This window comes from Ovis canadensis, chromosome 3 (assembly GCF_042477335.2).
Source record: "Ovis canadensis isolate MfBH-ARS-UI-01 breed Bighorn chromosome 3, ARS-UI_OviCan_v2, whole genome shotgun sequence".
Classification (NCBI taxonomy): domain Eukaryota; kingdom Metazoa; phylum Chordata; class Mammalia; order Artiodactyla; family Bovidae; genus Ovis; species Ovis canadensis.
The window spans coordinates 116,633,263-116,659,402 of record NC_091247.1 but is presented as its reverse complement, the minus strand read 5'-3'; the positions used below and the strand labels follow the sequence as shown (position 1 = coordinate 116,659,402).

The following is a 26,140-nucleotide window of genomic DNA, read 5'->3' as shown; positions in this document are numbered from 1 at the left end:
TAAAAGCTAAAGACATATTGAGTTATAAAGACTACAATGTAGAATAATACAAATGCAAAAATCATCATGTGGTTCTTTAAATAATTCTAATAAAATTTTTGATAGATGAAAGATCCAAATGACATAAAACCAGACAACTTTTGGTTTCTAAAGTTTTGTGTCTTAGAATTGTGTATACTTAGAAACTGTTCTGTTGCTTTGCTTACTCAGTTATTTGTGTAGAAGCCAGAATTTTGTCTTAACATAAACACACATGGGCCGTAAACATCCCATTACATAGGAGGTAGTTAGCTAGTCTTATCAAGGTTTAGGAAAACTCTTTTAAGAGTCTACAAATGCTTAGAATTTAAAAACTACTCCAATTCACTTAGTAATCAATTATCCATCTTGTATTATCAGTCTGTTGAAAAAACACGGGAACAGAGGTTTCAAACTATACTATGCATAGCAATCACCTAGAAAGCCTGTAGAATGCAAATTCCATCTCCCCAAACAATGGAATCTGACATCTGATGTAGGGCTAAGAAATTCACATTTACGTAAGCTGCCCAGGTGTGTTATAATGAATGTGAGCACAGTTTTGGAAATATGAGGCGGGTATTTAAATAATGTCCTAGTTCAAAATGATTCATGTTACTTAAATCCTAGCCACCTAGTGTGGTATCTTAAGACTTTTTTGACCTTTTCCTGGTAACATAACTTGTTTAATGAACATAAACAGTAAGTTCCAGTAATTCTTACTGAGGTAATAATGATTTCAAGTATTTTCATAGTGCTTTAAATTACAAGCCATCTTTTATTTTCACTTTATCCCAGTCAGTGGGGCTGGTGCAATAATTTAAGACAGGTTAATTCTATAGGTCTCCCAATATAGAAAGTCCAAAGGGACTCTACCAGCACTCAAACCTCAAAAGTCACCTTACAGTCTCATTTTAAATTCAAATACAGGTAATATTTTTGGTTGATTTAAAACCTTTGAAAAGTGAGGATCTCCGTGCTAATTTGGGATTTGTTCATCACAATTTGTGCAAAAGAGGCAGACCTGAAAAGTCTACTCTACTCTTCCTTTGGTGTTCCCTTCAAGGCATCACTTAAGAAATTCCAGACATTTTTGTTAAAACTTCTCTCTTGTGTGATACACATCTCTCCTTTCTATCAGGTTGACCTCCGCTTATCCTTCAAAGTCCAGTCTATTGATATTTTCTCAGAGGTTTCTATAACCTCTCAGTCTAAATAAAGTTTTAGGTCATTTTTTCCTTTCATTGAATTTATTATAATTGCAATTGTGTAATTTTGTGTAGTTAAATATTTAATGTCTGTATGCCTAGTGGATTGTGAGTTCCTCAAAGGATGGGATTGTGTTTTGTTTACTACTGTTAAAGTAAGGCCCTATCCCTGTGGCCTGGCATACAGAGGCACTCAACATACTTGTTGAATTAATGAATGAAATCTAGGGGAAAATATCTGACTGGAAAAGATTTTAGCACTTTATACTGATGAGCATAAAAGTATGGTTGAAAACTGTCTTTGCTGTATGAGAGGTGGTAAGTCAGGACTAATTTTGAATGAGCAACATTGAAGTTCCCACTCTATTCTCTACAGAGTATAGGTGGACAGCATTTGAGACTGAAAACTTAGTTTAGCCAGAGAAAATGCTGACTCAGAAACACTGGGATCAAAGATAAAAGTGCAGTTTACTTTAACTGCTTTGTACTCTCTAACATCGCACAGATGGAATTTGCCCACTAAACCCTTAGACGCTTAGCCTAAAATTTTGGATGCCGTGGTGGGATGTGTGGGGAATGGCTGTGGAGGACTCAGTATGTCACACTGCTGAGGCTCTAGTGACAAAAGAACAGGGTGGAGTCAGAAACGAGCGTGACTCTCAGATCCAGAGATGAAACTGTGATTAGGTAAAGAAGTGACACACAGATCAAAGATAATTGATTCTTTCTCCAAAAGATGTAATATTTTAAAGACTCTGTGAGGTCCTAGTGATATTGAGTGTTAGAACAAGTAGTTGACTTAAAAAGAGTATATTTATGTGTATGAAGGAAAAACTAAGTGAAAAAAAAATGCCATCATCTCACAGTATATCTGGAAAAGATCATAGTCAAACTGTAACGTCAAAACCAAGGGAAGTTGGAAGATAGGAATGGAAAAATAAGGCAAAGCCTTGATTTACATGACTTATAATATTAATATGAATGATGTACTTTACTAGCACACTGCAGAGAAACTAGTCCATAATTTGGGGTGGTTCTTTCCTTTTCTGGAGAAGGAAATGGCAACCTGCTCCAGTATTCTTGCCTGGAAAAATCCCATGGATGGAGGAGCCTGGTAGGCTACGGTCCATGGGGTTGCAAAGAGTCGGACACGACTTCACTTTCACTTTCTTTTCCTTTTTCGTTGAGGTTATAGTTGATGTACAATATTATATGTTTCAGATATACAGCATAGTGGTTTACAACTTTTAAAAAGCTGTATTCAATTTATAGTTATTAAAACTATTGGATAGTATTCCCTAAGTTGTACTATATATCTTTATAACTTACTCATTTTATCCATAATTGTTTGTACCTCTTAATCCTTCACCCCTATCTTTCCCCTGCCTCTTGGGAAGTTTCTTTAAGGCAGATAATCTCAGTCCTAAGATTTTTTTTTTTTTCTGTCTTTTTGTGTATCTCATGTATTTGGCAAGATCTGTGTATCTCTTACATTGAAACTCAACCAGGGAAAAAGGGAGATGATTTTAATCTCTTCTTGAAACTTAGATCTTTTCAATGTTTAGTTGAGAAGCGGGTATTAGGGAAGAGCTTTGGGTTCGGGACATGTCGTACTATTCCTAAAAAAGATCTCCCTCTATTTGACTGATGACCTCTTCCTCCTGAATAACTCATTTGTTTAGATATTCAAGGACCCTTGGGAGTCTCTTGATGCTCAGTGAGCATGCCCAGTCTGAGCACACTCAGAGAGTGCCAGGGATCTGCCAGCTTTTCTGAAAGCCTCCGGTGCTGACAGCTGGCAGCAGTGTTATGCGCTTCACATGACACTGGGTCTCAGATTTTCAGATCTTTCATATTAAAACGAATGTGATCCTAAAATAAATAAAGGTTTTGACATATTTGTATTCTACATCTGAGAGTTTGGTAGTTACGGGAACAGAATCTGGGGCAAAACTTATCAGGTTAATCTTATGACTTTGAAAAGTTACAAACTCTGTGACCATAAAAGGTGGCAGTGTGGTGCCCTTATGAGTATTGTGTGAGTTAATTATGTAAATTGCTTTGAAGAGTGTTTGGTACTAGTAAGAACTATATAAGTGGGAGCTTTTATTATTATTCTGTATTAGTAAGTGTGTGTATTAGTCATATATTATTGGCCAAAAAATGTTGAGTTTTAAAAATCCTGTATAACATATATTTTATAACTTTTTAACATATTATTCTAACATCTGAAGTTCTTTTTCAGGAGAGGAAGAATGCCTGTTAATTTGTCCCTTTATTCTTTCTCTCCCTTCAGTCTCAATGCCAACTCTTCTTCCTTAGGTTTGCAAGACTTCACCTTTGGTTGATATAAATGGTAGCACAGCTCAGATAGTTTTCTCATGTTCACACCTCATGATAATCTGAACATTTAAGAAGAAGCCTGCAGTTTAATATGGGTGGCTTCCAAATTTCCATCAGTGTAGACTGCACCTTATATTTATGGTTGTCAATCTGGATCTAATACACGAAGATTTCTAGGATCGTAACCAATATCTGGAGCCATTGTCTACATTTTTTTTTTTTTTCAGCCTGCTGCCCTTTAACATTCGATTGCAAGGATTTTATTTTTTTGCTCTTTTTCTTACACAAAAGAGTCAAATTGTTTTCCAACATAAATCAAAACTTTTAATCTATATAAGCTGGAAAAAAAGCTTGAAACATCCTTCCTGTGCAACTCTAATGGATGTTACCTACATGTCTGAGTTCTTCCAGTTGAGTAACATCCCAAGTGAAATCTCCAAAAAACATGTTTATACTTCTTCATCTACAGGAAGTGCTCTTAGACTTGGATTGAAGTATATTACGGTTCAGATCATTCTATGTTTCTTCTTTTATTTCTTTTTTTTTCTCTACAGTTTATTGCTTTTGCTTCTTTGTTCTTCATCCTGGTTTCAATCACAACCTTTTGCCTGGAGACGCACGAAGCTTTCAATATTGTCAAAAACAAGACAGAATCGGTCACCAATGGCACCAGTGTGGTTCCACAGTATGAAATTGAAACGGATCCTGCCTTGACGTATATAGAAGGAGTGTGCGTGGTATGGTTTACTTTTGAATTTTTAGTCCGTATTGTTTTCTCCCCCAATAAACTTGAATTCGTCAAAAACCTCTTGAATATCATTGACTTTGTGGCCATCCTACCCTTCTACTTAGAGGTGGGCCTCAGCGGGCTCTCATCTAAAGCTGCTAAAGATGTACTTGGCTTCCTCAGAGTGGTCAGATTTGTGAGGATCCTGAGGATCTTCAAGCTCACCCGCCATTTTGTAGGTTTGAGGGTGCTTGGACACACTCTTCGAGCGAGTACAAATGAATTTTTGCTGCTCATAATCTTCCTGGCTCTAGGAGTTTTGATATTTGCTACTATGATCTACTATGCGGAGAGAGTGGGTGCCCAGCCCAACGACCCTTCAGCTAGTGAGCACACGCAGTTCAAAAACATCCCCATTGGGTTCTGGTGGGCTGTAGTGACCATGACTACCTTGGGCTATGGAGATATGTACCCCCAAACGTGGTCGGGGATGCTGGTGGGAGCCCTGTGTGCTCTGGCTGGAGTACTGACAATAGCCATGCCAGTGCCTGTCATTGTCAACAACTTCGGAATGTACTACTCCTTGGCAATGGCGAAGCAGAAGCTTCCAAGAAAAAGAAAGAAGCACATCCCTCCTGCTCCTCAGGCAAGCTCGCCTACTTTTTGCAAGACAGAATTAAACATGGCCTGCAACAGCAAACAGGGTGACACGTGTCTGGGCAAAGACAATCGGCTTCTGGAACATAACAGATCAGGTAAGGCACGGTTTCAAATGCATGCCATTAAATACTTTATAGACCAGTATGTCCCTTAAGTAGAAGGCACCTTCTCATTTTCTGCAAATGTTTGGAGTTTTCAGTTCTACCCCTTTACAAAATCTGTTTGTGTCAGGCTCGTAGATAGCTAGACTGTAGCTTTTCTAAATGAATCCTAAGTAGAAGTCCACATAGCTGGTCTATAGAGTTCTCCTGCTTTGACGGGAATGCGCTGTGCTGACGGCGCCAATATTTTCTTTTGCCTGTGTGTTGCTTTTGTGCCGTTGTTTCTTTGTTTCCCTGCACGATGTGGCGGTATGATATTGGACATTTTCCATCCTTCATTCTCAAAATGTTGATCTCCATATCATTTGGCTTGGTGTGTTTGTCTCAGTTTTATCTCTGCCACACGGGGCCATGCATTTTGACCTAATTCACAAGAAGAAGTTATGTAAAAAGAATGGATGTTTACGTTTCAAAGGCCTAAACACTGAAGAGGTGATATGTAAGAGTGCCCTTTGGAAAGGAAAGGTCTTCCTCATTAATATTATGGAGGGTTGATTAAGTTTTCATTATTCTTAAGTTAGGCTATTTCAATATAATTCCTTTGCTTTGGGTAAAGTGCTGTGTAGTACAATCAGCCCAACATTATGCAGGGTCTAGAGGATCTGCTTTGGCTAATCAATAGGAAGGTTGAATTTCTCTGTGGATTTCCTTTTTTATACATTCTGCACTGGTCTCTTTTCCCTTCCAGAATATAATTTTGGATAAATTCCTGCTTGAAATGAGTTGAATTCCTACTTCTCTCTATAGCCATAGATAATCTAGAGTTAATTGACTGTAAATTGACATTCAGTTTGCCAAAGTGATAAATAGTGTCTTCTCTAATCTGTTATGTCTAGTACAGATGAAGTATATTGTAGACCTCACAATTTAACTAATTTTTTGTCATCTATGAAATGCTAAATATATGCATTCCCTATAACTTAAATAGTTTAATCTTTTTCCTGTAGAAAAATAATTTATGACAATCTCATGTGAATAATTTAGCATTATTTAGAAATAACACTGATTAAACAAAACAGGCAAACTAGCATACAAATGGAAAAAGCAAGTGACATTTTCACAGGTTGCCTCCTTAGCTCCCAGAAGCTATTATGGATTAAATGGTGGCAGGGTGTGGGGGGGAACTTGACTGGGACTGAACTGCTTTTTAAAAGATTTTATTCAAAGTCCTTATGTCTATTTAGTAGATTGTTTTGCAAATTCTGTCAGTATGTTTCTGAGAGTTGCTGTCCAGGAATGTCCTTGTGAAAGAAAGTTTGCGTTGCTGCCCTTATTGGATTGTTCTGAGGTACCTGTGCAGAGCTTTTCTGAAGGGCATGAAAAGGAGGACACACTCTCAGCTTGGGCAAGCACTGTTACCAGCTAGCATCTAGGCTATAGGACGTGAAATTCTTTGGCAAGTATTTAGACGTAAACGTTTCAAGGGCGTTTGGAGAAGGTGATGTTGTTCCATTGTTATGCTCAAAAATACTACGTCACTTCAAAACAGAGAACCTGGACACAAAGTCTGTAAACTTTGGGATTGTTTTCATTATAAAATTTGGGAAAAATTACTTTCAGAAAATAATGAAAGCATATGTCTTTTAGCACTGCAAAGACAATTATTTACTTAGGAGTTTTTCCTTCAGTAGGCTCCATTTTTAAAGACGTACAGTATCTAGATAACCTGTCAAAAGTGGAAAGATATTAATTTGTGTGCTACTACATAATCACACTTACTTTGAATCATGTTAGTTTTGTAAAAGTCGTTGTCATATTAGATAAAATCCAACATGAAATTAAAATTTCCCTGAGAACATTTCTCTCCTTTTCAATACATTTCCATTTTGCTCCATGTAAGTTTTTGTGACGAGTGATGAAAATTCTTTTCTTATCATGTTGTGATTATTGTACTTTGTATTATCGAGTGACTGTACTATGGACATTCGGTGTAAACTCTTTGTATTGTCTCATTTCCTCATCATCACTGTCTGTCAATGGGCACGGCGCTGTGACCAGTGTTATCAGGTGACGACAGTGCAGGAAGTGAGCCGCCATTATCACCCCCAGAAAGGCTCCCCATCAGGCGCTCTAGTACCAGAGACAGACACAGAAGAGGGGAAACATGTTTCCTGCTGACGGCAGGTGATTACACGTGCACCTCTGATGGAGGGATCAGGAAAGGTAGGCATGCATTTCATCACATCCTGACAGGTGACTTAGCAATTAAATGCTGCAAATGTATGGAGTGATGTAAAATGCTCATTCATCATTTTCTAGGAACAACTATGACATCATAGTGCTTTTTGCCTCATTACATCTTATCTCATTATAAACATTTAAAAATATGTATCATGACAGCCAACTTGATTGTCATATCTGAAAGACATTTCACCCTTTCTTTTTTTTTATGTTTTGGTTTTCCATTTATCTATGGGCAGAATTGTAATGAAGTATTTAATAATTAAGTCAATCATTTAATTGTTTTAATATAATATATTCAGCAGCCTTGAAAAGTTATCTTTTTTCTTCAATGAATTAAACTCACTAATTAACTCTATGCATCTGTTTGACACATGGTTGATAATTATAAAACAATAATAAAGCTTTTTCTTTAAAGTAAAGCATTAAACATACTGTAATGGTCTCTTATCCTGGTGGCTCAGACGGTAAAGCGTCTGTCTACAATGTGGGAGACCTGGGTTGGATCCCTGGGTCGGGAAGATCCCCTGGAGAAAGAAATGGCAATCTACTTCAGTACTATTGCCTGGAAAATCCCATGGACAGAGGAGCCTGGTAGGCTACAGTCCATGGGATGACAAAGAGTCGGACATGACTGAGCAACTTCACTTAATGGTCTCTTATCCAGTGTTTGGGCAAATTTTCCCCAGTAATTAATCTCAATGTCAGGAGCTTGCTAAGGTACATGATCCTCTGGCCATACAGAACAGTATAGCCAATCAGTGGAAAGGTTACTTACTGTACTGTACATTTTGTAAAATGTACTTATAAAATTTCTCTTCTGGGCAGTAATCATTTTATTATTGTTTTTTAATTGACCCTGAACAATTCCTGGCTCATAGAAGATACTTAATATCTGTTGAATGGATACATTGTATTAGGTAGGCATCTTGGTTAAGAAATATAGCAGGATACTGAAGCTGTACTCCAGCATGTGGTTTTATTTCCCTAGATTGTATCAACCATCTATGATGATTCCTTAGGTGCTAGTTTTCATTTTCATTTTATTAAACTTTGCCAACCAAACAATTGGACCCTTTTTATCCTCAAGAAGTTAGTTTCGTGAAACTTATAACCCACCCTTGTCAAAGTTCTCGTATGCTCTTAGAACACCTTCTACTTTGAGAATTCCAGTTGCTTTAGTGCCAAGGTTATTTTACTCGATTTACTGACAGAATAGAGAAAGAACTACAAATTTCTTATGAAGAAATAATAATTTCTTAGGCAGTTGACTGAATTTGAATGAAAAGCCACTCTAAAAGTTTCATGTTAGTGCAACTACATTTTAAAAATATTGTGCTTTTTTGCTATTCATTGCAGTTTCTCCCTACAGAATACTTTACCGCTTTAAGTCTAAAATATTTATTTTATGAAGCCTATTTCCTCTGAAATAGCTCATTACCCATGTTGTGCTTCATTTTTGTTTCTTCTGAGCACTTTACATTGTTCTTTCTGTCTCCATACAAAAGAGAAGACAGAGGACTCTTCTTTTGTTGCTTTAATGTGTAATATTTTAAATTATACTTCATTCCAAGAACTGTCACTCTTTGCATCTATCTCTTGTACCAAAATGTGTGTCAATTATCTGATTTTTCACTATTTTATATTGTTACAATAGTTTTAAAATATTTTTATAATTAATACTCTATCACAGTACTTAAATAAAATATATGTATATAACTAATAATATAGAATATAGTACTTAAAGTGCCTTGTAATCTTAATCGCTATATATGTATATACATATATCCATATGTGTATATATGTATTTTTATGTATTATGTGGTTATATTTGGATATACTTTAAGCATCATTCAATAAAATATCACATGCAATATTTATACTAGGGCTACATGTTAAGACTCTAGCTAGAATGTTTTTCTTCTATGTTAGATAATATTTTGAATTTTAAACTGTCAAAGGGGATCACATATTTAAGAAGACTTTGAAAACTATAAAGCACCTGTAATAGTTTTCCTGTAAAATGGCAAAATTCCATAGCAAAGCAATTAATAAGATATTGTGTTTATATAAGAAAATTATACATGTGATCTTATTTCACAAATACAAATTCTATCAATGAGAGCATCTTTGAAAACCCAACTATGAGCTTTTTATTTTTCATCATTTCTCACTATAAGCAAATCCTTTTTCATTCTTGCTTAGTTATTTTGTAGATCTGTGTTGTTGTTTTTTTTTTCCTAGATCTGGTAACATTTCTGGCTATTCTTACTTAATCTTCTCAGTGTTTTCTCTGTCATGTCTATTAGAAATCCATTCATTTCTTCTCCTGTTTCCTTTATATAGATTAGAGATGTCTTCTATTATTCCCACTCACATATGTATGCTTCTAATGGTTTCCTACACTGACCTGATTTTTGAGTTATGTAAATTCTCCCCTATATAGATGAGAAAAATGACTGGATTCCGATTGTTTTCTTTTTCTATCAACAAGTGTAAATGCAGTTGGGCATACATTAAGAAAACATGTGGATTACCTAAAAGAATGGACTCCCAAAACTTAGAACCTATGATTTTATTTATACAGTAGTTTTATTTATATATCATTTTACATGAACATAAACATCTCATTGATAGTGCACAAATAGGCAGTTTCAATATTGCCTCAAACAAATATGTGCTTTTAAAAGCTGTATAAAGTGTATATCATGTATTTAGATGTTAGTTCAGATTGAGTTCAGTATTGCTTATTCTCATAAATTATATTTTCAGTCATTCCATTCAATAAAAGCTTGATGAGGCAAAATTTTGTCAAATTTTCTAATCATAATGAACCTGCAGAATAAAGGAAGAATAAATGTATATGAAAAACATAATTTTACTAATTAAATACTTGTTACTAAATTATAAGGGAACCCTTCTCAAGTGGACACTGAAATCATTAGAAAGACTTATAAACAGAATAAATAATATTTATCTTAATGACTATAATTCAGAAAAGTAACTAAACATTTGCAAGGGCAACCAAGATTTGCATGTAAATAACATGATTAATATAAATTGTTAAACAGATTTTTACCTTTTTTGGAAGTCTCATAGGGAACACGGTTATTGTGGGGAACAAGATATTTATTTTTACAAGGATGGTTTATAGTTATTAGCAACTTCTTTGATTCATGTATATTCACGAGGTTGCTTTTAATCAAAACCAATCAATGTTTATAGTCTAGTTTACATTTTTAGGTTACACTAAAAATCCAAGTCAACTTGGATAAATTGTTCTTTCTCCAATCCTAGTTATATTTCCAATCGCATTACAGAAGAGGAATGATAATTAGCCCTCTAGGAATGTGAAGGTCCCTATGTAAGAGTGAATGACTTGCAATTCCTTTTTAATTATTTAGGACATTCTCTCATTAACTGTTCCATCACCCAGCAGAGCAGAGTGAAATATATGCGTTATAGCTCAAAATACTAATAAAACATGTAGGCAGATAATTTTCTCATTAGCAGAAATTACGTCCTAGAGAACTTTACTGTAATCAGTGGATGACGTAAATTTTCATCGACAAAATATCAAAGAAAACATCTAATCTGCTGAAAGTTTGTGGGTGTGTATGTAGAGAGGGGGTTCCTACTAGTCAAACCTTACCCCACAGCAGAGCTGTTTCATTTTCCGGATCTATAACACTTTTTCAGTGGAGCTGTCAGAACATTTATTTACTGAATTGTATAATAATGCCTGTTTTTTCAGTTAATGATTGCCTGCCTTTTAAGACAATTTTGCCTCTACTTTTACAGTAGGTACTCACTACCTCGTTTACCTGCCTCTAGTCTTTTCTAATAAAAAATACCACAATCTATACTCCTCCTAAAAGTGTCCTTGATGTGGTGTGGGTTGAGCAGCTAAGGCAAATCAGTGGGTTAAAGTTTGTTGGAAAGACCTGTAAGTGGGAAGGATTCTGTAAGTCAATGATTATTATGAACAGAAGATTAGAATGCAAGATAATAGGAAGAAAAAGTGGATTAATATCAAATTATTCTTCATTCCTGGCAGGGAAGAATCAGCTGAAAATATATAATCAAAATCAGATTTAAGTTTACTGAAATGATGACTCAGTTTATATTATATATTTATTTATTTTTTAATACAAGGGATTAGAAATAGGCATTCATTCTACATCACCTAGATAATGGCATTAAAAGCCATTATTGACGAATCATCTTTTTAACCCCATAAAGCTGGAAGATTAAAGATGCTGGGAAAGAGTTGTCCACTTAAACTTAAGCAAGCTTTATTAGCTTAGTGAATACTAAAATAAGAATGAAAAGAGAAAAAACAGCTCATTTATTTTTTTTTCAGGGACATATTCTGAAATTTAAAAATGTTAGCCAAATTTATATCTTACTTAAGTTGCTTTGCATAATTCTTAAAAGTTTTCTGATACTGAATATGTCAAAATTGCATCAATACAAACTATATTTGGAAAAGAATAGATTTTGAAGTATTACAATAGTAATTTGTGATAGCTGGCTTAATCTTTTGGAAATGACAGCTACAGTAAGCTTCATTTTTTTTTTTAGAGTTGTAAATTGTCTCAATATTGAATTCTTTGTAAGCGAATTCTTTGAGCTCAAAAATAGCACTTTGATTACCCTGCATGATATTGTTTGTCTGTGTCTATTTTCTGGTTGAATTCAACTGATGTCTGTGCATTTTTCCATAAAAGGATATGAAAAATCCCGAAGCTTAAACAACATAGCGGGCTTGGCAGGCAATGCTCTGAGGCTCTCTCCAGTAACTTCACCTTACAACTCTCCTTGTCCTCTGAGGCGCTCTCGATCTCCCATCCCATCTATCTTGTAAACCAAACTGCATCAGTTGGCTAAATGGTCTTAATTCAAGTACTGTTTACCCCATAATGGAAATAATTAAATGTAGAGTTACTCCAGACGCCATTAATACAGTATAAATCCTGCATGATACTACTATCTGAGGTCAGAAATGCCATTTGGGTAGCTGACGAATCTTATCCTGGCTTTAAACGAATCTTATCCTTGTAGTGCTACCACTTCTCCTTATGAATTGCCCTGATCTCCTTTCGCAATAAAATGACAGATAGCATCAGATATTGGCGGGTAGCCTAATACATAAACACATCTTCAGGGAGATATATTTATATCATTGTGCTTCCAAATGCCAGCTACTTCATGGGGACTTCATTTCTTGTGACTCTGAACCATTCTGAAGATGTCTGGGATTCTGTTTTGAATGCACACAACGTGACTTTGGTCAGCTCATTTGCATGGACCATCTTGTCTTTATCACCTGAAAGCAATGTCGCAGAGTTCGGGGACCGCAGAGGGCTCGGGATATGTGTACTTGCATCGAACCATCCTGCTGATGTGAAAGCACTGGTTGACTGTTCTGCATGTTGAATTGTGGGGCAGGGAGGGTGAATTTCTCCTTGACAATTTTTTTTCTTTATTAATTCTTTGAAAAAAACCTTTGTTTTAAATAGTTTAATTTCTTGATTGATTTACTTTTCTTCCAAAATGCTGTATTGGAGTTCTGAATGTCTCTGGTTGTTTGCACACAGATAACTGCAAAGAGATTGTCATTACTGGTTACACGCAAGCCGAGGCCAGATCTCTTACTTAATGGCTTGGGGAAGGCACAAAACATGAGAGAAAGGTAACTGCCAGCCAGGCTTGCATCGTTCAGATAGGAATTGCTATTTGGAACTAGACTCATTTTTTTTTTTTTTTAATCCCAGAATTTGTCATCGTTTTCAGAGTCAGGGTGCCAAATACCACTCAAAATTCTTGTCTTTTTTACCCCCTTCTTTTATTTAATTAATTTATTTTTTTTTTGCAAACAACAAAGAGCATTGTTGTTCACAGGAAGCTTTCTTGACCAGCCTTAAATTCCCGAGTGACAGCATTAATCAGGTTTTCAGGCAGTGTTTAATCAGGTGCTTTGTCCTGTATGTTGTTCTGTCCGTATGTCTTAGCTCCCTGTCTTATATGTATATGCCATCTGTCTCCATGAAGCACAGAAATGCCTTGATAAGGTGTTCATGATTTTAGTATTGGGTCTTCTCCCCTGCCCCTTGCCTTCTTCACTACTTGGAACAGCCTCTCTGCTTTGTGTATAAATTAATGATGCCCCATAGACTACCTAAGTTAATCAGTACTGTGAACCTTTTTGAGAAGCAGGATTTAAGCAGCAGTTTTACCGTTGCATTTGATTGCCTGCTGCAGTGTCAGTTTCTACTACCTAGCAACCAGAATTCATCAGGACACACCAGTGAAACCCTCAGGGTGTCTTATTCTGTCCAAGTGGAAGACATTCTGTTTGCACATCCCTACAAATGCAATAGCGGTAGTGTGTGTGATGTATTGGACGTGAGAGGGAAGAAAATACCATACTATAAATTGAGAGGTAAACAATATTTTTAAGGCATTTAGGATCCTTGAGATTGCTGATTCCTAATGCTCATGTTTATTTCCAGTTAGGGAGACAGTTGTCACTTTTAGAATTGGCCACATAACATGTATTACTTTATATCCCCAAGTCCTAGAGCATGACCTGCATGTCAAGAGACCTTGTACAGCAATGTATTTACCCAGACGTAAACAACTGGTGTTTAGAGATTCAGTGATGCTTTTGATAACACTACACATAGAAAGTTATAATTAAACACAACTTTATGGTAAAGGAATTAATATACTGTCTGGTGCTGCTGTTATTGACTGCAGTGTTATACAGAATTTATCATGGATTTTTGACTGCTGAAAAAGGGACAGTGGAATTTAGCCATACCAAGGACTGTTCTGGAAACAGACTTCTGCTGCTGAATGTGCCCTGACGTGACCAGGTTGCACTTGGAAGAGATCCTGGCGTCTTCATGAGGCATGAGAAGCCTATGCAAGAGCTGTGGCTGGAACTCATTTGGTGCTGCCCATATGAGTGGTCTGCTGAGGACTGGCTGGTGTCCGTGAAACAGCTGTAAATACCAACATGTATGCATGGGTCAACAGCTTTGGCCATCTCACATCAAAGAAAGCCAGAGTCACGATTAACATCTCTGGAGCTTCAAGTAAGGCCCACACCTCTGTGAATTACCCTTTGTGGACCTGCAGTAGATTGTGCTGTGATCATAAAAGCAGTGATATTGGTATACTATAGGTCTGTCTTAATTTCCTTTATTTCTCCTTTGTTGGTTAGATCCACAAACACTAACTGTATCATTTATTTTTAATAAACCACTTATAGTAGCTTGTCATATTATGTTGTAAAATTTTCAGTGCCTATTTGTCCAAATTGACCCATTTGGAGTCTCAGATTTGTTTTAAGTTCTTAAAAGTTATTTGACTTAAACTCATTAATATTATTCATGATTCAAGTATTTTGTCATTGTTACCTCAATTATAAATATTACAAAAATAAAATTCTGGCAATGAGAGTATTTTTTTATTAAATTATCAAGAACTATGTCAGTATATAGTAGAATAATAATTGAATTATATCCTAAAATGTATATTTTGCATAAAAGAGATATTCTTCAATCAATTACTTTTTTTGTGAATTTTGTGGCAAAGAAGCTTGTACTTGTCTTTAAAACTGTTGTAGTTGAAACTATATAAGAATTCATCTTGCTTAATCAGTATTTCTAGAATTTATTAGTTCCCCTGGGACTCTGAATATAACATACAACCTAATTATGAACCCCTATATCATGGACCTTTTGTGACCATCTCAAGGTGCATGCATAACCTTGAAGATAAACGGTGAAAATGTAATTAACTAAAATGAAGAATAAAAGGCAACTAAGTTGGGGATAAACTTGAATCATATCTGAATAAATTATTCATGTTTTTTCCTTGGCTCGTCTCTTTATTTTGGAGTTTTCAACAGGCTCTACCATTTTTATGCATCGTGATAACAAAAGACACTCATGCATAATAAAGAATTTGAGATGAAAGGATTTGTAAACACACCTAGGTCACATTTTCATTCAAGCCTTGGACATGTAGCCAGTGTTTACCTCTTCTAAGTGATTTTTCCCTTATAATTCTGAAGTGGTAAAATTATTATTATGGTATTTGATTTTTATATGGCATTTTATGACTAAATACTGAATTTTCACTTACACTTTCCAACTTAATCATCACAGTGATTCTGGAGGTAAATATTTTTTTTCATTTTATTGGTGTTGAAAGATCACAGAGGCAAGACTATTCACTTATGTATTTGTCACAATTTTCGTGTCATAGTTTCTTATGGTTTAAATTTCTACTGAGCTTCTTGTGCTAAGTCCTTTCAGTCGTATCCAACTATGTGTGACCCTATGGACTGTAGCCTGCCAGGCACCTCTGTCCATGGGATCCTCTAGGCAAGCATACTGGAATGGGTTGCCATTTCTTACTCCAGGGGATCTTCCCTAAACCCGTGTCTCTTGCTTTGGCAGGAAGTTTCTTTACCACGACTGCCACCTGGGAAACCCTTTTATAAGTGCCTCATCTTGTAAATATGACTTCTGTCTCACTTTTGGGTAACAGATGAGTGTTTCAGCAGTACACCACACGTGGCTGGCATTCCATTTACATTGCAGCGTTATGTATTTATTTACCTGTAAATTCTATGTCACCAACAGGAAAAGAGGAAAGGGAAAATGGAAAAGAGAAATAAGGTTGACAAATCCAACACTTTACTGACTCTTTTCTAGGTCTAAAAGAGCTAGATTATTAAGAGAGTATTGATTATTAAGTCTATTAAGAGACTGATGATTATTGAGACTATTAAGAAACCAAGATTCAGAAAAGAAAATCTGTCTAAATATAATTACTGACAAAAGTTGTTAACTATGGTGTCAGGATGTAGGATTTGCTGTAAAAAGGAAAATTATATAGGATGGGGAAACAATGCATTTTAATAGATGATAATTGCCATCAAATTTTGATTAAAAATCAAGATTAAATAGTTACAGGAAAAAGGGGAAGATATTCAGTTTATCTTTGAAATAAATCACAAGACAGATGAATGGGATAGCAAGAGTGAACTTAACTTGGAAAGAGACAGTGACTATATTAAAAGGCTATAATACAAAGCAAGGACTTTGGAATATTTATAACATGTTTGAAGACATTTAGAGCTAAATGAATACTATAGATTTATATAAATTTTCTCTGACATGGTTGCAGTATCATTATTATTGATCTTAACTTGTATTTCCTGTTCTCCCCTGAAACAACACTTTCTGAGAATATGATATTTTTCTTTATTATATAAAGATTAAATAATTTAATTGCATTAGTATTACATGGTTTCTTTATTCATCAAACTGTCATGTCAAAGTGACAGGCCAATGAATATGCACTTTGAACATTAAAATGTTCAAAGACTATGTATTCTCCATTGAGAATCCCAGGTACCTAGCACTCATTTTTTTAAAAAATGAACTATATTTTAGAACAGCTTTAGATTCATAGAAATATTAAGCAAAAAATACAGCCTTCCCATTTACCACCTGCTCCCACGTATGCACAACATCCCCTGCTCTCGGCATCTTACACCAGTGGTATTTGTTACAGTTGATGAATCTGCATTGATATACGGTTCTCCAAAGTCCATAATTTCCACTAGAGCAGTCCAGGGCAGCACAGATGCGTAAGACATCATTCCAAGCATTGAAAACTTCACCTAGAATATTGATCTCTAATCCTGGCTCTGCATCAAAAAAAATGTTGATGTCACTTAAAAAAACAAATGCCAGTGCTCAACTCTAAACCTTTGAAATTATGTCTGGAGATGAGGCCTAGACATATATATTATGTTACGAAAGACTTATATGTAGATTATTAGCAAATGAAACATAACAAAGAAAAAAATGAGCATGGATTAAACTTGTAGATTTGATCAATATCATGCCCCTGTTTACCATATATACGTCAAGGCTGCATATTGTCACCCTGCTTACTTAACTTCTATGCAGAGAACATCATGAGAAATGCTGGGCTGGAAGAAGCACAAGCTGGAATCAAGATTGCCAGGAGAAATATCAATAACCTCAGATATGCAGATGACACCACCCTTATGGTAGAAAGTGAAGAAGAGCTGAAAAGCCTCTGGATGAAAGGGAAAGTGGAGAGTGAAAAAGTTGGCTTAAAACTCAACATTCAGAAAACGAAGATCATGGCATCCGGTCCTATCACTTCATGGGAAATAGATGGGGAAACAGTGGAAACAGTATCAGACTTAATTTTTTGGGGCTCCATAATCACTCCAAAATCATTTAATGCAGCCTTGGAATTAAAACAGACTTACTCCTTGGAAGGAAAGTTATGACCAACCTAGAAAGCATATTGAAAAGCAGACACATCACTTTGCCAACAAAGGTCCATCTAGTCAAAGCGATGGTTTTTCCAGTGGTCATGTATGGATGTGAGAATTGGACTGTGAAGAAAGCTGAGCACTGAAGAACTGATGCTTTTGAACTATGGTGTTGGAGAAGACTCTTGAGAGTCCCTTGGACTGCAAGGAGATCCAACCAGTCCATTCCAAAGGAGATCAGTCCTGGGTATTCATTGGAAGGACTGATGCTAAAGCTGAAACTCCAATACTTTGGCCACCTCATGCGAAGAGTTGACTCATTGGAAAAGACTCTGATGCTGGGAGGGATTGGGGGCAGGAGGAGAAGGGAATGACAGAGTATGGGATCACTGGATGGCATCACCGACTCGATGGACATGAGTTTGAGTAAACTCTGAGAGTTGGTGATGGACAGGAAGGCCTGGCGTGCTGCGATTCATGGGGTCGCAAAAAGTCGGACACGACTGAGCAACTGAACTGAACTGAACTGAATTTACCATATAGGTTAGCTAGTCTTTTACTAGCAGATCAGCCAAGTACCTTTATTAGGAAATTCTTTTTTTTTTTTTCATAACCATCAAATGTGATTCCAAATTGAGGTGCCATTAAAGGTAATTTTGTAGGTGGATTATAAATCCAGAGTTTAAATCTTCATTTCTCAGTGTATTTCTTATAATCCAAAAGTGATAAAAGGATATTACATCTAACTCAAGTATATGATTTTTGAGGGAAAATAAATATTTTTGATGTTTGTTATAAATTTGGTAAACACTGAGAGTTTTTTCTGAGTTAGAAAGAATTGTAATCACACCAAAATGATTAAAATGACTTTGACATTAGTGACAATTTCACATTTGTCTTAGGAGTAGTGAATGGTGAGGTGAAACAGCTAGGATATAAAAGGTTTCTTAATGTAATTTGAAGATCGTAGTTCCTAAAACCTTTGATTAAACTTTAATCAGTGGTCTCTGTGTTTTTATCTCCTTTTGAGATCTGTTAGCAATGAACTGAACTGTTAATTTAAAACCAGTTATTTCTTAATGGCCAAGAGAAAGTATATGACTTAAAGATATACTTAATTTTCTCATCAAAAATGAAACAAAACCTGTAATTTTATTGCAAAGACTTAAGCATGAAGTCAGTACCTAAGGACTGACTGTGTATTTCTTTCTTTCTTTTCTTTTTTTCCCAGACACCCCACATTTTACCAGTAATTTCGTTTCTATCTGGAACAAAGACACTAGTTTACACACTGTACAGTGATATTTTCTCCTGTTGCGGTAGATGTTCCTTATCACACTGGGTGGCGGGAAGCTTAAAAAAAATTGTTAGAATTCTAGATGGATGACTGGTAGAGAGCCCCAGAATCTAACTAAGAGAGTACCAATCAAAACACACACACACAGACACACACATACCGCTGCAAATACAAAGACAAAGAAAAGCCAGAGATAAAGTAGCAAACACTGAATATCGCCTGAAGCAAGGCCAGTTAGTGTGAAATAAGCAAAAGGACAAGTCAAAGGTAAAGAAATAGTTATATAATTTGGCTTCATAAGTCATGTTAGAATAAATTCTGCACAAAAAGACGAGACATTCTTTTCACTGGTGACCTTGAAAGGTTTGCATTTCATCACAGGGATGCTAGAGAGGTGACCACAAATTTTCATATTCTTCCGTGAATTTAGACAGTTTCCTCTTAGATGCTCTGTTTTTATTTGCTTGTTTCAGTTTTGACAAAGTAATATCCTTCCTTTACTTTTACATTAATGTTAAATATTTTCAGAACTAGCTGACTGTCAAAATATAAAATACTGCTGGCTTTATATTTGTTTTGATTTGTATAAAATGAATTTACATAAGTTTTTTTTAAAATTTATTATAAGAGCACAAAATAACAGAGTACTGCTGAGAACACGTTGCCTTTTAATGTGAAATTCCCTAATGACAAAAATGAGATTCCTAGGAAAGATATCAGTATAAGGTTCATTTTCCAAAATTAAATTTCTTCAGGCTCAGATCCACCTACTTGTCTTTTAGAACTGATAACACATAGCAACCATAACATTGAGTGTCAAAATATTAAGGTAAAATAACATTTTTGCTTTTAATATCATTTTTTCTTGGCACCAAATGTCCTGGTATTGACATGCGGTATGTTGGACCTGTGGAAGAGGGACACGCAGAATTGCTGCTTAGAAAGCATCTGCTGACATAAGTGCTTTACTCGAGATCCACAAGCAGAAACTTCTGCAGCCTCACACCATCAAATAATCCTCCTTCTAACTAAACCAGGTGAACTATGAGACTGTTTCATGATCACAAATGTTATCTTTTGAGTTGCCAACTGATGGTTATGACCAAGATGCCTTACCATTCCCCTCAATTCCACAAAACACTATTTTTAAAGTTATTTTAAATTGGAAAATGATTTCTGTACAGTATGTGTTGGTTTTTGCCCTACAACAATATGAATCAGCCATAAGTATGCACATATCCCCAGCTTCTTGAGCCTCCCTCTCACGAGCCCTATATCCCACCCCTCTAAGTAACCACGTGTTTCTTTCTGGCATTGGCCCTTGACATCCCTTTTTCTTAGGGTGTTTACTTTTTAAAACTTGCTAGTGTAAATTCTTTCTCTGCCCCTTGGAAGAGTAAGTCTTCTAGCTCTCACCATTTATACAACCCAGGAATATCTTTTTTCAAGTTCCTGGGATCCATTTCTTTGAAATATAATAATCACAAAAGACAGCGCCTCTAACTCCTAGTCTCTGTGGGAAGGTAGGAGCCTTTCTTTTTTTTAAAATATAAATTTATTTATTTTAATTGGAGGCTAATTACTTTACAGTATTGTATTGGTTTTGCCATACATCAACATGAATCCACCACAGGTGTACACGTGTTCCCCATCCTGAACCCCCCTCCCACTTCCCTCCCCGTACCATCCCTCTGGGTCATCCCAGTGCACCAGCACTGAGCATCCTGTATCCTGCATCAAACCTGGACTGGCGATTCATTTCACATATGATATTATACATGTTTCAATGCCATTCTCTCAAATCATCCCACCCTTGTCCTCTCCCACAGAGTCCAAAAGACTGTTCTATACATCTCTGTCTCTTCTGCTGTCTCGCATACAGGGTTATCATTACCATCTTTCTAAATTCCATATATATGCGTTTCTTAAGTGCCAATTAGCAAACACCGATGATCCAGTCACATTAACTAACCTCCCCTCTAATGTCCTCTGGGACTTTTTACTGGCTCACCCCAGGGCTTAAAAACTCTACCACTTATGTTTCAGTGTAGTTGAGTTTAATCTCTCTCCCTTATTGCAATAATCTTAAATAAAATCTTCCTTTCCTGTTTAACTGGTCCAATGAAATGCAGTTTGTCTAGTTCCTTAGTCGATATTGTAAGTTGTGGTGAATGACAAAAACAAAATGAAAAAAGCATTTTGAGGACTTACATAGGTAGGGTAGAGGTGAGGAGGAATTCAACCACTCTGTTAGTTAATTTTCAAACAGACTTTTGGAGGATTTTTTATAATATCATAAATCTAATCTGAGAATTAATAAAACAGCTTTCATTTTTTGAAAGAATTAAATTTCCTTTTTTGAAATGATTAAATTGAAAGGGAGCTGTAAATAAACTAAGTTGTTGCTATTCATCTCTTTTCATTTTACTGCCCAAAATATGATAAAATGATTTAGTTAGACCCGCTCTTTTTCTGGACGCTATCCCTTAGAGTCCCCCAACAGCTGTATTCATCACTCTATCCCTACTGCATGGCAAACTTCCAAGCTCACTGAAGAATCTCAATACATATTTGTTAAATTGAACCGTTACTTAGACTGAATTTTCTGAATTTGCATCTCACCATGTTCTTTCCTATTTGTCAATCTGTCAACATTGGAATAAAACAAATGTTTACCTTTGCCATTCAACACATTTTATTATTTGGTTCTTTCTTGTGTGTCTGTAGTCAATAATTCATTACATAAAGTCTCTGGGATATGGTAGAAACAGTGTCATCACTGACCCTGGACCTCTTGCTGTCCTGTCTCACCTATTGGTTTGGACCTTCTTGGACACTAATAACTGTCTAAGTTAAACTTCAGCTTGCCACAGATTTTGTGCTTACTATTATTTTAAACCTCATATATTTTATCTAAACTTATCAATAGCAATGCCAGAATTAACTTCTAGGATCAGAAATCCACTTTAAAGATCTCCCCTGATCTCCCGCCCCCGCCCCCCCCCCAACCCTCACCAATTAGCACAAATAATTATTCCATTGTAATTTGTAGATAAACCTACTTAACCTGTGTTGTGTGTTGTGTTAAGTCGCTTCAGTCCTGTCTGACTCTCTGCGACCCTATGGACTATAACCTGTCAGGCTCCTCTGTCCTTAGGATTCTCCAGGCAAGAGCACTGGAGTGAGTTACCATGTCCTTCTGCAGAGGATCTTCCCGACCTAGGGATCAAACCCACATCTCTTAACGTTTCCCGCATTGCCAGCCAGGTTCTTTACCACTAGCGCTGCCTAGGAGGCCGTTCAATTCAGTTCAGATCAGTTCAGTCTCTCTGTCATGTCCGACTCTCTGTGACCCCATGGACTGCAGCACCCCAGGCCTCCCTGTCCATTACCAACTCCTGGAGTCCACCCAAACTTATGTTCATTGAGTTGGTGATGCCATCCAACCATCTCACCCTCTGCTATCCCCCTCTCCTCCTGTCTTCGATCTTTCCTAGCATCAGAGTCTTTTCAAATGAGTCAGCTCTTCACAGCAGGTGGCCAAAATATTGGGAGTTTCAGCTTCATCATCAGTCCTTCCAATGAACACTCAGAACTGATTTCCTTTAGGATGGAATGGTTTGATCTTACAGTCCAAGGGACTCTCAAGAGTCTTCTTCAATACCACAGTTCAAAAGTATCAATTCTTTGGTACTCAGCTTTCTTTATAGTCCAACTCTCACATTCATACATGACTACTGGAAAAATCATAGCCTTGATTAGATGGACCTTTGTTGCCCTATGGTAAAGCAAATGGCTTTAGAGTCAAAGTAAATTTGAGTTGGAATCTTGTTCTCCTTTACTAGTGATACAGATTTCAGGCAAGTAATTTAAACTAAATTTTATAGAAACTTGTAAACTGTTGAGAATAATAATATCTATATCATAATTTTGTCATGAGTTCTAAATGAGAAAATGCATGTGGTATACTTAGCACAGGGGCTTTCCAGGTGGCGCTAGTGGTTAACTATCCACCTGCCAGTGCAGGAGATATAAGAGAGGCAGGTTCAATCTGTGGGTCGGGAAGATTCCCTGGAGGAGGACATGGCAACCCACTCCAGTATTCTTGCCTGGAGAGTCCCACGGGCAGAGGAGCCTGGGGGACTACAATCCAGAGAGTGACACAGAGTCAGACACCACTGAGCGACTTGGCATGCACGCACGCATCCTTAGCACAGTAATGAATTCAGAGATTCTCCTCAGTAAATTTGAACTGAATTATGATTATAATTATTATGTTATCATTGGTTTTTTTGAAAAGAATTTTCATGGTGTAGTAACAGTTTTTATTTCTAGTATTGGTTTTTCTGTGTGTGTGTGTGTGTGCGCAGGTAATAATCATGGGACAAAATTTTGGCAACAGTTTCTAAATCCATTTGCAGGTTGCCTTTAAAGGTAATGAAATCTTCCTTTCAAATTCATCCGAGCATCAAAATAAATATACTTTCAAAGGTTTTTCTTTTCCTATCGTTTACAAACTAAATCTCCAAAGATTGAGTTGTTTACATTTTATAACAATAAATGAAAATCAGCTAAATCTCTTTGGTAATTTAAAGGTTCAATATGATTTGGAAAGTCTTAGCATATTTTCTGAAGAATATAAAAATATTATATATAACTTCTATTTAATTCTGCAAAGTAGGCTTAAGAGATTCCAAGATTACCCTCAGGGTCACAGTAGGACCATCCAAATTAGACATAATCTTTGATGTGGTATTGGTACTTCCCTAGTTTATTGAGAATTCTGTAGAAAATTACCAAATCCACAAAAAATGGTTTTGTCTTTTTTTCACATTAATAGAGTTAAATTATGAACTGGTTAAAGCAATGGTTGTAGTAACATAGTTATTTGCTTAGTTATTTCTCACAATCCTATGAAAATGGAAAACATGCCCTCATTTAGCTTGAGAAGGGTGGAAGCAGTGGCCAACATTGCTAACAATGTCAATAAGAGACTTTGGTTTTGTTTTTTTTCTGAAATAAAAATAAAGATAAGCTAACTCTTTCTTGAGGCATATAACTTGGCATATTTTTCTTTGAATGAAGAAAATAGAGCACACTTGGGAAAAGAAAACTTTTTCTAAAGCACATTTACTAATGTAAAAATACATTCTAGAATATCTATAGCACTGTCTCTAAAACTTCATACTAATATGTGAAAGATTCAGCTATTGAAGAAACTGGCTAGGCACAAAAAGTGTATTTATATTTTTTACTTTTAAATTTCTAAGAAAATAAATCGATTAACCCTGTATTTTGGCTTCTTAGGAAAACTGATTTTTAATTTCTTTATGTGTGTGTGTGTGTGTGTGTGTGTGTGTGTATCAGGAAGATACCTTGGAGAAGCAAATGGCAACCCACTCCACTATTCTTGCCTGGACAATCCCATGGACAGCAAGGCTACAGTCAATGGGGTCACAGAGTCAGACACAACTGAGTGACTAACACACACACACACATTTATGTATGTATAAATATAAGATGGAATTCCTGCTGAGCTATTTCAAATCCTGAAAGATGATGCTCTGGAAGTGCTGCACTCAATATGCCAGCACATTTGGAAAACTCAGCAGTGGCCACAGGACTGGAAAAGGTCAGTTTTCATTCCAATCCCAAAGAAAGGCAATGCCAAAGAATGCTCAAACTACTACACAATTGCATTCATCTCACATGCTAGTAAAGTAATGCTCAAAATTCTCCAAGCCAGGCTTCAGCAATATGTGAACCGTGAACTTCCTGATGTTCAAGCTGGTTTTAGAAAAGGCAGAGGAACCAGAGATCAAATTGCCAACATCCACTGGATCATGGAAAAAGCAAGAGAGTTCCAGAAAAACATCTATTTGTGCTTTACTGACTATGCCAAAGCCTTTGACTGTGTGGGTCACAATAAACTGTGGAAAATTCTGAAAGAGATGGGAATACCAGACCACCTAACCTGTATGCAGGTTAGGAAGCTGTATGCAGGTCAGGAAGCAACAGTTAGAACTGGACATGGAACAACAGACTGGTTCCAAATAGGAAAAGGAGTACGTCAAGGCTGTATATTGTCACCCTGCTTATTTAACTTCTATGCAGAGTACATCATGAGAAATGCTGGATTGGAAGAAGCACAAGCTAGAATCAAGATTGCCAGGAGAAATATCAATAACCTCAGATATGCAGATGACACCACCCTTATAGCAGAAAGTGAAGAGGAACTAAAAAGCCTCTTGATGAAAGTGAAAGAGGAGAGTGAAAAAGTTGGTTTAAAGCTCACCATTCAGAAAATGAAGATCATGGCATCCGGTCCCATCACTTCATGGGAAATAGATGGGGACACAATGGAAACAGTGTCAGAATTTATTTTGGGGGGCTCTAAAATCACTGCAGATGGTGATTGCAGCCATGAAATTAAAAGAGGCTTACTCCTTGGAAGGAAAGTTATGACCAACCTAGATAGCATATTCAAAAGCAGAGACATTACTTTGCCAACTAACGTCCGTCTAGTCAAGGCTATGGTTTTTCCTGTGGTCATGTATTGATGTGAGAGTTGAACTGTGAAGAATGCTGAGCGCTGAAGAATTGATGCTTTTGAACTGTGGTGTTGGAGAAGACTCTTGAGAGTCCCTTGGACTGCAAGGAGATCCAACCGGTCCATTCTGAAGGAGATTGGCCCTGGGATTTCTTTGGAAGGAACGGTGCTGAAGCTGAAACTGCAATACTTTGGCCACCTCATGCGAAGAGTTGACTCATTGGAAAAGACTCTGATGCTGGGAGGGATTGAGGGCAGGAGGAGAAGGGGATGACAGAGGATGGGATGGCTGGATGGCATCACTGACTCTATGGACGTGAGTCTGAGTCAACTCCGGGAGATGGTGATGGACAGGGAGGACTGGCGTGCTGCGATTCATGGGGTTGCAAAGAGTCAGACACAACTGAGTGACTGAACTGAACTGAAATATAAGATTTCCATTCAATAACAAGTGGATAGTTTAAAGATGTAGATGAGTATATCAGTTTGGTTATTAGACATGACATAGATTGTGTAAGAGGTCTGTGATGAAAACATACATTTGAGAGTTGTTGACATAAAGGTGGCATTTAAAGATAACCTAATGGGTGAGATCACCAAGGGAGTTATCTGTAGATGGGAAAGTTAAGAGATCTGGTGACTGATTCCTGGGACACTTC

At 36.5% G+C, this 26,140-nt stretch overlaps 1 protein-coding gene across 6 annotated transcripts in view; it reads left to right on the top strand.

The window, feature by feature from the left end:
* KCNC2 (potassium voltage-gated channel subfamily C member 2) overlaps window positions 1-15,189 on the top strand; it is a 242,235-nt gene extending 227,046 nt beyond the window's left edge. Inside the window, exons 3-6 of one of the 6 annotated variants that reach the window (XM_069584021.1) lie at window positions 4,124-5,051; window positions 7,116-7,280; window positions 12,899-12,993; window positions 14,061-15,187. In XM_069584021.1, coding sequence (XP_069440122.1) covers window positions 4,124-5,051; window positions 7,116-7,280; window positions 12,899-12,960 — 1,155 coding nt within the window. In that variant the 3' untranslated portion in view covers window positions 12,961-12,993; window positions 14,061-15,187. Of the gene's footprint in view, window positions 1-4,123; window positions 5,052-7,115; window positions 7,281-12,028 lie in introns of all 6 variants that reach the window. The other 5 variants (XM_069584024.1, XM_069584019.1, XM_069584020.1 and 2 more) reach the window with 5 other exon arrangements.
* Window positions 15,190-26,140: the final 10,951 nt, after the last annotated feature.